Source organism: Nannospalax galili, unplaced genomic scaffold (genome assembly GCF_000622305.1).
Source record: "Nannospalax galili isolate Female #2095 unplaced genomic scaffold, S.galili_v1.0 scaffold362, whole genome shotgun sequence".
Taxonomy (NCBI): Eukaryota; Metazoa; Chordata; class Mammalia; order Rodentia; family Spalacidae; genus Nannospalax; species Nannospalax galili.
The window spans coordinates 108,802-124,298 of NW_008348785.1; the positions used below are offsets into that span (position 1 = coordinate 108,802).

The window sequence follows — 15,497 nt, forward strand, 5'->3', positions numbered from 1 at the left end:
AAAACAAATAAAGCAAGGTACGGGGTAGAGGGAGCAGGGTGTTCATCTAGAAATTACCATTTCCACAGCATCTTGGGTAAGATCCTGGATCACAAAGCAAAACAAAATCAAGGCTGACAGAGAAGCAGAGGAAGGGGAAGGAGGAGCCGAACTCCAAGGCTCATGAGATGTGAAACCACACAGGCAGGCGGTGCAGGGATGCAAACGGAGGCACGGTTCTCTGATTCAACCTGATGATAAAGTCACCCAGTCTCCCGAAGCCAGAATCAGTGCAGTGAATGCATTTTTCAGATTAGACTCTAACAAAACCTTAGTTGTCCAGGAAGGGACATTTAGCATTTTGTGTCAAAGAGTCTGCAAAGACTGCATTGTTTTAATCAGAACTAAGACTGGCCTGCAAATTAACCCTCACTGAAGACTTCTCATGATGTCAGCCTCAGAGTCAAAGGCCACCAGCAAATGATCATGAAGTCAGTGTCTACTAAGGCTGACTGATATGACTTAACGGTGGAATGGCTGAAAGGTGACATTCTATTCTTGAAGCACTCACACTGCAGTCCCCACACCCAGGTGCCCTGGGAAATCATTAAAGACTCAAGAAAGACATCATTGCTCAGCACGGATGACCCAGGAATTTCACGTTCAACTGACTCAGGGCAAATTTTTTTTTTTTAAAGCTTTCAGAGCATTTCCTTCCAGATGAGGAAAAGCTGGGGTGAGGGTCTGATCCTTCACCTCGACTTCATTCCCCTGTTTCCTCAGAGCCACTGGTAACACGAACTGGGAGCAGATAAGGAAATCCAACTGTCAGCTGTCAGCTCTGAAAACAAGCAGAAGGAACCCATCAGAGCTGTCCCCGTTCACTTAAGGACGAGCTCCGTTTCGCAGAGCCACATCTGCTTCGAGGCATCTGCCACTAAGAACGACTTTCCTTTGTTTTTCAAGATCGGGCTTTTTTTTTTTTTTCTGGAGTAAAAGGTGCAAATACGATGACGTTGTAAGTCTACATGCATCGGATGGGAAAAAAGGACCAGGACACGAGCTGGATTTTGATAAGGCTCTGTCCCTCGGAGGTGTCGCCTAGGGACGTGGGAGCCAGCTGCTGCTTGCCTGGCATGTGGAAGTGGAGCACAGCTCATTCCTGTGCAAAGTGAGGTGTGAAACCTCTCCAGAAGCTCGATTTGTTGATTACTATGGGATGTCCACAATCTCCTCCCGCACTTGGAAGAGTTTTACAAAACCTAATCTAAAAGTAACTCAGTTATTTAAATCTTGTAACTTCATCAAGTTTAGTTTTAAATTGATTTCTTCTTATTCAAGCTATCTAGGAATCACCTCTTCAAGCAGAAAAGAAAGTCAACAACACAAAACAGTCTTTTTAAAACTATTTATTTTTATTGTATGTGTATGAGCGCATTGCCTGAGTGTGTAAGTGCACCTATATTGTGCAATGCCCAAGGAGGCCAGAAGAGGGCATCAGATCCCTTGGAACTAGAGTTACACATGATTGTTAGCCACCACATGGGTGCTGGGACTCAAACCTAGGTCCTCTGCAAGAGCAGTCAGTGCTTTTAACTGTTGAGCCATCTCTCCAGCCCCCAAAAACACAGTCTTAAGGAAACCTTGAGATGGAAACAGCAACTAAAAAGAAAAAAAAAGAAAACCAAGCCCTGCCACTGCCCCTGTATTGATAATAACCACAGCAGAAAACAAACAGTGGTCCACTCAATAATGTTCTGGTCACTACATATAAAGAGACCATTGTCAAAGTCAAGGGCACTAGAAAAACTATTAGAGCCTGGTTGTGTATCAGACAACCAGGACAACTGCTTCATTGAACTGTGTCCCATATAACTGATGATCTGTTCACCCCTAAGAAAATGTGGGTCACAGATGAAGAAAAGCATAGGAAATAAGAACTGACCATTGTGGTCCCTGAGACACACTGTTAACAACACAATCGGAGAACACTTTAGAAAATAACAAAGCTCACAAATCCAATCATGCATCCGATCAACAAACTGAAATCTTAAATCTTTTTCCTCAAGTGGTCAGTTTCGGTCAAGATTTACAAACCCTGCAGGTTAGGTTCTGTCAGCTTGAGGCAAACTAGAGAGAGATATCTAGAAAGAAGGAACTTCAAGTGAGGCATTTCCTCCATCAGACTGGCCTGTAGGCACGTCCGTAGGGCATTTTCGTGACTGTTGGTTGATGTAGGAGGGCCCAACTCACTGTGGGCAGTGTCACCCTGGCCAGGTGGTCCTGGGTTGTATAAGAAAGGAGGCTGAGCACAGACCACAGGAGCAAGCCAGGAAGCGATCCTCCATGGCCTGTGCTCCAGCTCCTGCCTCTGCGTCCTGCTTCCAGGTTCCTGCCTTGGCTTCCCTAGATGATGAAAGCCAAATAAACCCTTTCCTCCCCAGATTGCTTTTTGGTCATGGTGTTTATCACAGCAACAGAAACCAAACCAGGACACATAGACTCACAAAATGAGCCAATGAGGAGCATTTAGGGGTTTAAAATGAAATTTAGTTTTAAATTATTCTTAATAAAGTCTTATTTATCAACAAAAAACTGCCCTACCACCCTTACATGGAACAGCATCTACCTGTAGGAAAAGGATTCTGAGAACAGAACACTGTTATGTTTTGTAGCAGGGAAAGGCTTTGCCCAGTAGGCCTGAGGAAGCCTCCCAACTCCCCAGACAAGAAACCCAAGATACCACTCACCTTCATACGTTTCTAGGATGTGTACAGTGTCTCCTATCTGCAGGGACAGTTCGTCTGCTCCCCTGGCATCATAGTTATAAAAAGCTGGTGGAGGAAAAGAAAGCAGAGAGTGACATTAGAAGATGCAGAGTGACTGTCCAACAACCTGTGACGTGTCCCAGACTCATGTACACGTTCCCTCCGTCGAAGAGAAGAACCGCACGAACCGGTCTAGCACCACAAGGCCTACTGAGGACTTGGTTGATACTGAATTCCTTTATTATGATGGGAAGAGTTTTGCTCTTTCTGCAAAGAAGACTGCACAGCTTCTAAAACCCTTTCTAAAAAGTCAACACAAGGTACTTCACTTCCAAAGGTGCGCAGAAATTCTCAAGCATCAAACCCGCACATACCTAGAAAATTCCATTTTCTCAAGTATTTTCACCAAATTCATAAAATGTAAGTGTCCCCAACTGACAAGCAAGGTTCTTACTAGTTATTAAGTTTATTTAGCATTTTATAGTGACTGTTTAACAGAAGGTAACTGCGGCAGCAGGTAATGGAAGCCCAGAGCAGGCGTAAGCTTCCCATCTGAGGACATCCATTTTCTTAAGCCTTTAGGAACCATAAATGCATTTATCACCCCTGTTAACAGCAGCCCTTGCAGCATGCCTATTCAGTTATAGATCTGGAATAAACAGAAATCAGACATACTAAAAATGAAATGAAATGAGCATGTCGGGTATAAATACAGCTGGGTAAGTGTGAACGTGCAAAGCGCACACATGTCATTCTTTCTTAGAGTTTCACCCTACCTACCCCAGCAGAGGAGAGCTGGGAGGAGTCACATACAAATGCCCAAACCAGAAATTTACATCTGAAATAAGCCTAAAGATCGATCATTTTATATATGAAGGAAGGCAAAGCCCTAGGCGTGTGCACGCGGCCTAATGTCACACGAGTCAGGACCACAGTGCTGGCCCCCACCCTGTACATACAGACCCCAAATAACAGTGAATCAAAATATTAGACAACGTACAAATATCTGACAAGGGAGTCTAGCAAATCAAATAATGACCCTCCAAAGATATCACCATCTGATTCCCTGTGTGTGTCTTGTGTCCCTGTGTACATGTGTTCCCTGACATGGCCATATTTAGGATCTTTAGGTGGGATGTTAATTCCAGATCATCTGAATGGAAGCAAGGTAATCACAGAGACCCTTATGAGAGCAGGAGCACAGAGGGCAGAGTCCAGAGAGGAGGAGACAGGGGACAAATGGGCCAGCACACTGAGGCCATGTAGAGGGTCCCTACAAAATTCCAGGCCAGTGAGAGAGACCTGTCTCAAAAAATATGGTGGATGGGGACTGTGGAACGAACACCAAAACTGACCTCCAGCCTCCATCTGGATATGTGCACCTGCACATACAGACGTGTATAACAGAGAACACAGGAAATGGTTTAAAAGTGGAATTTTGTGATTCAGTCATTCACTCCTAAAGGCACCTGCACAGGGCCCCACTGCAGAAACAGCCCAAATGACATGCTGACAGCTCCGATTCTCAAGTCATTTGAGGAAAACAGTGCAGGAAAAATGTTTAAACAAACCCCAAAGTTTTCAACTTAAGGCCACGCCCTACCATGACCATTCATCCCTCAACACTGCCCTTCGAAGGGATAAGGGAGAGAAGGACCAGAGAGTCCTTAATGACTAAATCCTTCCAGCAAAGGATGGGGGTGGGCTTAAAATGTGGTCACGTGCCATCCCTAGAGATGTGGGCTGTGAAGGTTTTCTTCACTTTTCTGATCTGCTAAGGCCCAGGAATTCCTCCACTGGAGAACAATGTCATTACATCTTAATCACCTTGGAAGGTACAGCAGCAGTTTTCCTCTGGGTGGTGGGTAGTGTACTTAACACATTCCTTTTTGAGCCCATTTACCTTTTTTGCTGCTGGGGGTGGAGGAGGGGGTCAGTGTACAGGTGGACTTCCCCATGCGGGGTGTGTGTCGTGGCAAGAGGTTGACCTTGGATATTTCCCTATGCCCTAGTTTGCTTTTCTGTTGGGGAGGACAGGGTTTATTTCATCTTACAACTCTCAGGTCACAGTCTATCACTGAAGGAAACCAAGGCAGGAACTCAAGGCAGGTACCTGGAGTCAGGAGCTGAAGCACAGATCACAGAGGAGCACTGCTGACTGGTTTGCTCCCTCTGGTTTGCTCAGTTGCCTTTGTTATACAGCCCAGGCCCATCTGGCTGGGGATGGCACTACCCACAGTGGGATGAGTCCTCTTACATCAATTAGCAATCAAGAAAATTCCTCCTGGACTTGGCCACAGGCCAATCTGATCTGGGAAATTCTTCAGCTGAGGCTCCCTCCTCCCAGGTAACTACAGGTTTGTGTCAAGTTGATAGCTGAAGCTAGCTATAACACTCAATATTTTGAGACACAGTCTCTCACTAAACCTGGAGCCTGTCAACTGTGCTAGGCTGAGTGACCATGGATCCCTAGGATCCACCTGTCTCTGCCCCACATGAGGACGCAGTCAGGTCCTCGCACTTACACAGACAGCACTTTACCCACTGAGCCATCTCCCCAAACCCCATTTACCTTTATTAATGGCCCAGCCATGATGCCATCACCAGGTACCAATGTACATGCACATGAACTTCTCTACCCTGGACTGTGGAGCCCAATGTAGAAGCGCGTGACATGCTGCCTAAATGGTGATGGAGATGGGGAAGGGTGTGGAAACCAACTAAGCACAAAGTTCTTTCCCACGATGCTCGATTTCATTTTCTTATGATTATATTTTTTATAAGACAGAGTCTCTCTGTAGCCCCAGCTATCCGGGAGCTCTCTATGTAGACCAGCCTGCCACCTGCCTCTGCCTCCCAAGTACTAGGATTAAAGGCTTGCACCACCATACCCGGCAATTCTTTTCCTTAGAGCTGGAAACGGCTCAGAGTAAGTACAGATCTGCTTTTTCCCAAAATAGGAAATTATCACTCTGGTCTGTGTCTCAAATAGCTTATGTACATAAAGACCTGGAAAGGCAAAGTCATGACCTGTGCTCAATTTCCTGATCACCTTGAAAACGTCAGGGAAGAAAGGTAATTTGGAAGTTCATAAGGGAGATGGGGGGTGGCTGGAGAGATGGTTCAGCGGTTAAGAGCACTGATTGCTCTTGCAGAGGATCTGGGTTCAATTCCCAGCACCCACATGGCAGATACAAACTGTCCTTAACTCCAGTTCCAGAGGAATCCAACGCCCTCTTCTGACCTCCACAGCATTGCACGACACAGGTGCACTCACATATGTGCAGACAATACACACGTACACATAAAATAAATAAATATGTGTATTTTTTAATTTTTTTAAAAAGAGAGAGAAGGGAACACATCCATCTGCACTAACACTGCTCATAATGTGGGTGGTGTTCTGGAAATCAATGCTGCTGATGATGACATAATATTGAGTTACCACAAGTGTTGTCACTGCTAGTGACAGTTGTGATGGTGAGTGATAATGGGGTGGTAGTCATCATCGTGGTGATTGTGATAATGATAATAGTGATGATTTGTGATGCTGGTGGTGGTAGTGGTAGTGATGATGCTAATACTGGTAATAATGAGGTGAGGAGGATAATGATGGTGGTGATGATGATGGTGCTAGTAATGGTGATGTGGTGAAAATCGTGATGAAGGTGATGGTGTTGATGATGGTAGTGGTAGTGGTGGTAACAATGATAATGATAATGACTGGTGATAATGTTGGTGGTAATAATAATAGTGACAATGACGGTGATGATGGTGGTAATAATGATAATGATTGCAGTGGTGGCAAGGGTTATGCCGTGATAGTGGCAGTGGTAATAATAACAAAGATGATGGTGGTGGTGATAGTGGTGGTGATGATAGTAATGGTGATGGTGGTAATGATAAGGATTATGGTGTGGTGGTGGTGATGATGGTGATGGTGGTGATGGTGGTGATGATAGTAATGGTGATGATGGTAATGATAAGGATTATGGTGTGGGCAGAGGGATGATGGTGATGGTGGTGATGGTGGTGATGATAGTAATGGTGATGATGGTAATGATAAGGATTATGGTGTGGTTGTGGTGATGATGGTGATGGTGGTGATGATGGTAATGGTGATGATGGTAATGATAAGGATTATGGTGTGGTTGTGGTGATGATGATGATGGTGGTGGTGGTGGTGATAATGGTCATGATGGTGATGATAATGAGGATGTTACATAATGATGGTGATGATGGCAATGACAGTGATGATGGGTTGACGGTGGTGATGATGATGGTGATGATGATGATGGTAATGACACTGATAATGGGCTGGTGATGATGGTGACGGTGATGATGATGGTCATGATGATGATGACAGTGATAATAATGATGTCACATAATCATTGTGATGATGGGCTGATGATGATGGTGATGATGATGATGGTGATGGTAGTGATGATGGTGTTAATGGTAATGATGACTGTTGGTGATGATGATGATGGTGTCAATGGTAATGATGATGGTGGTAATGATAGTGATAATGGGCTGCTGCTGATGATGATGATGATGGTGACGGTGGTGATGGTGATAATGGTGTTAATGGTAATGATACTGATGATGATAGTTATGGTGATGATGATGGTGTTAACGGTAATAATAGTGATGGTGGGCTGATGCTGATGGTGATGGTGATGGTGATGGTGTTAATGGCAATGATAGTGATGCTGATGGTGAAGGTGATGGTAATGATGCTGTTAACAATAATGATGGTGATGGTAATGATAGTGATGATGAGCTGATGGTGGTGGTGATGATGATGATGGGGATGGGGATGGCGATGGTAGCACTGGTGATAATGATAATGATGGTGGTGACAATGACCATACAACAATACTAACCACTATATAATCTGTACTTTCTGTAGACCAGGCAGTGAGCTAGAGCTTCACATGTTCAGACTAATTTACCCTTTTCACAATAGCTCAAGGTGAGTATCCGCTTTCTTTTAATTTCCTTCAATTTGGATTTACACCTGAAAATCTCAACACCCAACTTAGTACCATCTAACAAGCAAATACTCTATGCCTCCAATGTGCCTTCCTAAAGGTAACCCATGCCCAAAACACCTCCCTAGTCAATTTCTATTCTTACAAAGAAAATTCCAGAAACAACAAAAACAAAAGGTTTATCATTCAAAGCAAATCAACACAAAATATCACATTTACAATCAACGGCAAGAAACATTGTGACCATCTAAAGGGTTAGAAAAATGCATCTAATGACATGCAACTCCCACTCAGGGGAAATGCCATCTACTTAACTACTCCCACATGGGAAAAACAAAGGCCATCCCATCAGCCCACTCAACAAACTAAAACACTAACGAAGCCTCGTGGCTTCCTCCTGTGCTCCCAGCTACTCAGGAGACTAAAGTTGGAGGATCTCAAGTTCAAAGCTAGTCCAAATTACAGTGTAAGCTCAAAGCCAGTCTGAATTACTTAGTAACTTGTTTCAAAATAAAGGGTAAGAAGTTGTAAGAGCCAGGGTGGGCGTATGACCACGAGGATACAGAGTCTTCCAGACCTCTGGGACCTTGCTCATATGAACATTCAGCAACAGTGACGACACTCACAAGACACAAGCAAACTCAGTCACACAAAAACCCAGCAGAGAACTGGGGAAATGGGGACTGGAGAGACGGCCTAGCAGTCAAGAGCACTGACTACTCTTGCAGAGGACCCAGGTTCGATTCCCAGCACCCACATGGCAGCTAACAACAGTCCGTAACTCCAGTTCCAGGGGATTCGACACCGTCTTCTGACCTCTGTGGGCACTGCACAACACGGGTGCACTTACATGCAGGAAATACACTCAAACCCATAAAATTAAAATAATAAATAAAATATTAAAAAAAGAACTGAGGGAATGGACAGCAGGACCCAACCTTAGCCAAGGAACTATTAGCAGCTGATTACTGTGGTATGAGGGAGAGTTGATGTTCTTTAAGGAAGGGATTCTAGATCGGTTGACAAGATTCCAGTGGATGAACTTGCACTGAAGGATGTCTAGGTACACAAACTTCACTTGAAAGGCCTTAACATATATGACAGAATGCATGAAATCCAGTCGTGGGGGGAGAGTTTTGGGGGGTGCAGATGAGGAAAGGGGGGTCTAAATATTATTAAGATGTTTTATATGAAATGCACAAAAATTCAATAAAACAAACATTGAGGAAAAACAAGCAGATGGCTGGGCATACAGCTCAGTGGCAGACGACTTGCCTAGCAAACAAAAGGTCCTGAGTTTAATCTCCAATGCTGAGAGAAAAGAAAGGAAAAGGACAGGACTGAGGTCCAGAGTTCTCACAGGCTCCGGGAGGCACCGTGACCTGGTAGCAGCCGTGGAGCCCTGTGGCTGCCCTTCCAGATGATCTCCCACCTAAACTGCCTGACCAGCCCTCCAGCCCTGCTCTGAGACGCACGGACGTCTCTGCGGCACTCACCACAGTCGTCGTCAGCCTTCCATCTGAGAGGGGCTGCCCAGCACTCATCCCAAGCCCCGTGGGAAGTGACTTCACTCCATCTTGCCATCTCAACTGCAACCCACTAACCCGCCTCCACCGCCACTCTCTCTCACGCCAAGTTGTTTTGGCTCCAAGGAGCAGCTAGTCTCCATCCCTGACAGCCCGGATGACATGCCAGGCCCACCCTAACCTCCCCAGCCTGCTCCTTCTCTACATCCTAAATGAATCCTGTCTTTTTCTTTTTCCCCCTAACCAAAAAGTTCTGTGGAATAAACCACTTGCCAACCTTCACTAAGCTGTGCACCAACCTAAGACATTGCAATTCTCTCCTCTCTCTCTCTCTCTCTCTCTCTCTCTCTCTCTCTATCGGACCACAACTACTTAGGGAAGGGAAACTTACACTAATCATGGACTTTCCCAACACACCAACTAACAGCAGGCCTCACAGGGACTCAGCAAAAATCTCTACTTGAATCAGATCACAACATATCCCCCCTTGAGACATTTGCAATAGCAAAGAACACCTTAATTATTTCTTCATCTTCAGGACGTTCCTAGCCAGATCCAGGAGCTAGAGTTGTATTCAGTCAACTAGAAAAACACAATATCGGCTTTTGCAGCTCTGCCTTGGGTCTTTTCCATCTAAGGAGATACCACTCCCCCATCAGGTGCAGAGCCTCCTCCCAGCACCAAGGGGAAGGCTGCGAAGGGCTCTCCAGCCCATCAGCTGGCTCAGAATTTCTCTCTGGATCCCACACACCCTCAAAACATGACATCAGGATTCTAAGGAGCAGCTTACAAGTTAATTAAATTCTTTTTGAAGTCAATTTGTGAAAATTAGTTGCTCTGTTTGTGATCTCAGTCCCTTTGTCTTGTCTTCAATGGAAAAATGTTCAAGGGCATACATGTTCTCAGGGTTGAAGCAAGCATGCTCCGAGGATGGGGGCCATGTTCCTGTCTGTGCTCCTGCAGGCCTACGTGAGACAGGGCCTGTCCCTGGGATTCAAGAGCGCTGTGTATTTGTGCTGTCTATGCCAGAAACCTCCACTCAGCTTTTCTCAAACCTCTGTGCTCTAATCTACTGTGAACTGGCCTTTGGGCTAGAGAGAGGAGTTGAATGAGATGTAGGCCCAGGAAGCGGTCAGCCCACAGCCTAGCCTCTAAGGAATAACCTTTTTCCCACACTGGGCCATTCAGGAAATACTGATTAGAAAGAATCTGAAAGCACTGTACACATCCTATGAACATGACCTTAAGAAGCCGCATGCCCCTACCCCAGAGACAGGGAGAGAACAAAGCCAGCTATACTGCCACACGAACAGCTCGGCAAGCAGCACTGGAAACATAGTTCCGGTGGGAATCTGATGCCAGTAACCACAAAGAAAGGAACAAACACATTGGGAAGTTCCTTCCCATTTGGCCCTGGAGGCTGGAGTTCCTAAATTATACCTTGAAGTCACTCCCGGGGCTGGAGAGATGGCTCAGCAGTTAAGAGCACTGGCTGCTCTTGCAGAGGACCTAGGTTCTGCTCCCAGCACCCACAGGATGGCTAACAACCATCTGTAACTCCAGTTCCAGGGGATTCAACACCCCTTCTGGTCTCTGCAGGCATTGCACACATACAGTGCACTCACACACTTGCAAGCAAAACACTCATGCACATAAAATAAAAAATAGGGGCTAAGAGAGATGGCTCAGCAGTTAAGAGCACTGGCTGCTCTTGCAGAGGGCCTTGGTTCAGGTCCCAACATTCACATGGCAGCTAACAATCATCTATAACTCCAATTCCAGGGGCTCTGACGCCTCTTCAGGCCTCTGCAGGTATTGCATTACATGGGTGCACTTACATATATGTAGGGAAAACACTCATACACATAAAATAAAAATTTGAAGATAATAAATATTTTTTTTATATTTTTAAAGAGAAGACACTACTGCCAGACTTAGCCCCCAAGTCAGACAGGCAGCTGGAACAGGACACGGGACAAATGTCACAAATCGGACTCAGTACCTCGTGTCCAGTCGTTTCCTCCCCTGTGACTCCTCCCCTTGACTGTCAGCTCCTCAAAGAAACCTGTGCCTTACTGTCAGCAACCTCCTGACGCCGGAGTCCTGTAATACCGGACAGAAGGAGAGACGGAAGGATGGTGCAGGGAAGAGGGAGGGAAGGGAGACAGACACTGAGAGCTCTTCAAAGGGTTGCTTCTAATATACTTTAAGGATAAAACCAGGGCCTGCAGGATGGCTTAGTGGGTAAAGGCACCGGGCATACAAGCCTGGCACCCCGAGTTCAATCCCCAGGAGCAACACAGAGGTGAAAGGAGAGAACCAACTGCACAGAGTCGAAGTTGTCCTCTGACCACATCCACACACATGCCTCAAGCACACACAAAAATAACAATAAATGTTTTAAAGAATAAAAATAATGAACATGAAGAATAAACCAAGGCAGTCGTACTCTGAAACGACAAGACGCAGCAGAAAGAAAGGAAAAACTGAGAAAGCAGGAAGGCATCCACGGTCTCAGAGGGGACGACGCACTGTCGACGTGTCAGTGCCACTCAAAGCGCTCTACACTCTGCGCAGTTCCTACCGAACCCCAGTGTTTCCCCCAGAAACAGAAGCATTCATCTCAAGGGCCCCAGAAGAGCCCAAATGATAGGGAGGAGAAGAAAGCTGGGGGCACCACAGGTCCTGATTCAGTGCTTACTACAAGGTACAGCAGGGAAGGGGTGGTCCTGGCATGGGTACGCACAGCCCAGAGGACAACAGAACGGAGTCCTTCACAGGTCAAGGGATTCCAACAAGGTGTCAAGACCACCTGCTAGGAGAGGCCAAACCTTTCAACACATGGTGGTGGAAACAACTGGGAAAAACCAAACAACCACAAAAAGAAACCACCAAGTTGGACCCTTGGAGCAGTCATAGAATTAACCAGATGTCGATGAAAGACTTCTAACCATAGGGCGAAAAACTTAGAAGAAAGCATGACGTTCAGCCTGGCAGAGAGTTCTTGGATCTGATATTAAAAGTACAGGCAACTAAAGGCAAAATAAGTAAGTTGGGTCTCATCAAAATTAAAAACTTTTAGGCATCAGAAGATAATTTTCAGAGTGAAAAGGCAATACACAGAACAGGAAAAAGAACTGCAACTTCTACATGTGATTAGAAATGAGTATCTTGAATATATAAAGAATTTCTGAGGGCCAATGAGCTGGCTCAGCAGGTAAAGATGCTTGCTGCCAAGCCTCATGACCTGGTTCGAGCCCCCAAACCCACATGTGGAAGGAGAGAATCAACCCCTCCACGGTGTCCTTTGACCTTCACACACACTCCACACATCTGCACATGGCATGACACACACATGCTCCTCACACAATTAAATAAATGTAAATTTTTAAAGAATTTCTACAATCAACACCGAAAGTGGTTCTAAAATGGACAGAAGATGTGAACAGAAATTTCTCCAAGGAAAATATGCAAATAAACTTACCGACACCACACTTACCATACTCAGTCATTCAAAAACCACAGAACTATCACATCAAACCCACTAGGAGTACCGCCATCCTCTCCCCAACTTGAAAAGAAGTCTTGGCGGGGTACAAGAAAATCATATCCCTTCATGAATATCACTAAGAATGGAAAATGGAGCAGCTACTCCTGCAGGAAACTGAATGATTGTGACCAAGCAATGTGCACCCAAAGGTGCACATCCAAGTGCAGGTGTCCAATGTGTATACCCAATGTGTATAACCAATGTGTTTCTACGCAACGTGTATAGAATTTAATGGATATAGCCAGTGTGTATACACCAAATGCTTATATACCGAATGTGCACCCCTCAACAGGTCCATGTCCAATGTGCATACATCTAAATGCACATACACAATGTGTATACACCCAATATGCACTCACACAATGTGTACACAGTCAGTGAGTAGTGAACCAATGTGTACTGAACCACTGTGCACACACTAAATGTGCACACACACAATATGCACAGACCCAATGTGTACACACCTGATGTGTGCACACTGCGTGCGTACCCATCAAACGTATAGATGCAACGTGTGCACACCCCGGTGAACTGAAAGCAGGAACTTGAACAGATACTTGGACACCTCTGTTCATGGATGTGCTACTCCTAGTAGTCTACAAGCCACCCTCCAAGCAGACAACTGACAGATGGATGATAGCTACATACAAAATACACTGATACCTGCAGCTGGGGTATCCCTCGGCCTCACAAGGAAGGAAATCTTCATTCATTTTACAAGGTGGACATCATGCTGAGTGAAAGAAGGCAGTCTCATTAACAAACACTGGTTGATTCCACTTACAGGAGTTTCCTAAATTCTGACAGAGAAGGGAGGTTGCTAGGAGCTGGGAAAGGTGAACAGGAAGTCGGTGTTGAATGGACAGTTTCACTAGGTAAGATGAAAACGGCTCTGGAGTTAGGAGTGGGAACAACTTCCCCTCAGTCAGAATCCCCACACCGTATGCATGGGTTGATCAAGGGGCAGGTTCTATGTAATGTATATTTTAGCACAATTTAAAAAATAAAGATGCAATGAGAAAGGAAGCAGAGCGGCCTGAGGAACGCCTGCATGGCTGCGCTATCCACCATCAACCAGACTGCACAGCTCCCCAGGTTTCAGATGCGACCTTGGTGGACTTAGCAGCTTCCCCCGACTGTCCAACGGCTCAGGTTCAAAGAGGAAGCAGACAACTGAAGACACCAGGAGAGAGGCTCGGGTCAAAGGTTGCCTCCAGTTGCACGTCCGCATGCACAGATTCTCTGAGAAAGGAAACTTTCAAAGTCACTGTGCAGTGCTGCTCTTCTGGGCTCCTCTCTGCCTTTCTTAGGAATATAGAGATTGTTTCTCTGCCAATAAAATCCCCTGTGGCCATATTTCATGAACTGTTTGGGTATTAGAATCAAGAAACTCATCTAAATAATTTTTTTAAAGGCAGAGCAAGGGCACAGCAGGCTGAAGGGACAGTCGTTTGCCATTCAATACCTCGTCCTGCCTTCTAAGTGGGAACAGGTGGAGAGGTAGTAGAGCTAGGAGTGTGAAAAGAAAATAGAAAAGTCTCTGCTCAAATTCTAACTGAACTGAGACACAGTTTAAAGGCGTTTTAATATCCTTCTGCAGAATAAAATATCATTGTGTGCTTTATCCACGACCAGCCAGTGACTCTCTTACTTCTATCCCACGGTGCCAAAAGGCACAGGTCTACAGAAAGGCACAGGTCTACAGAAAGGGGCAAGGGGCGCTGGGCTCTGGGGGTGTCGGCTTTACTGTTTTTCCAGGGCAGGAAAACTAAGGTTCTCTCTGTATTTTCAGTTTTCATGAACAAAATAGAAAGCACCTCATACGATCTGGTCCATGATTCTATACACGGTGCACACCAAGCTAAGACAAGTTCCAGAAACCGCCTGTGGTGAGATGGAGGCAGAGGCAGGAGGATTCAGGGAAGCATGTGAGCCAGCTAGCCTGGTGTACACAACAACAAACAAAAGACCCTGACTCAACAAGATGGAAGGTGAAGAAGACTGACAGCCCAGGTTGTCCTCTGACCGCCACACAGCCCCCCCACCCCACCCCAGGGAACCATCTTCTAGCTCATGTGACCTCTGTCCATTCTTGGAGTTCAGACTGGTAGACTCATGCCTGCTCTCCTTCATGTCTGACTTCTTTACCTGGCCTCTTGGGACACATGCACATGTGCTCTTTGAACTGTAGAACCTAGTCCACAGTATAACCATCACCTTGTGCTCACCAGTCCCCTGCTGAAGGGCATCTAGGTATTTCCTTCCCAAGGGCGCTATCACACATAAGGGTGTGTCTTTAACCTTTTTTGAGAACCTGCTTTCAACCAGTGAGAATTCAGTCTTGACCAGGTGTCCCACCCTGCACAAGAAACTGCACACTGCAAAGACATCTAGGAACAGCACCAAGTCCCCCAAAGCCAGAGGGGCCCCCACCCCTCTGCAAGTCAGAGGCAGCAGGCAGCCACTGGAAAGGACTCTCTTATTGCCAAAGAAACATTTTGTTTCTCTGTAGTTGGTTGGAATTCCTCCTCTGCAGCTACGTTACTTAGCTGTGATAAAAATAAAACTGAAGATTAAAAAACAATCAACTCCTTTTTGAGATAACAGTAAAGAGGACCGCATGGGGGTGTTAATGAAGAGACTGCGCAGAGGCGGCCTGCAAGAGCCCTCCCTGCAGCTC

At 45.7% G+C, this 15,497-nt stretch overlaps 1 protein-coding gene across 1 annotated transcript in view; it reads right to left on the bottom strand.

The window, feature by feature from the left end:
- Positions 1-15,497, bottom strand: part of LOC103744273 (dedicator of cytokinesis protein 1) — a gene marked incomplete at its 3' end in the record, with an annotated part of 120,656 nt that overhangs the window by 95,886 nt on the left and 9,273 nt on the right. The window contains exon 2 of the mRNA XM_029569813.1: positions 2,730-2,813. Coding sequence (XP_029425673.1) covers positions 2,730-2,813 — 84 coding nt within the window. The remainder of the gene's footprint in view (positions 1-2,729; positions 2,814-15,497) is intronic.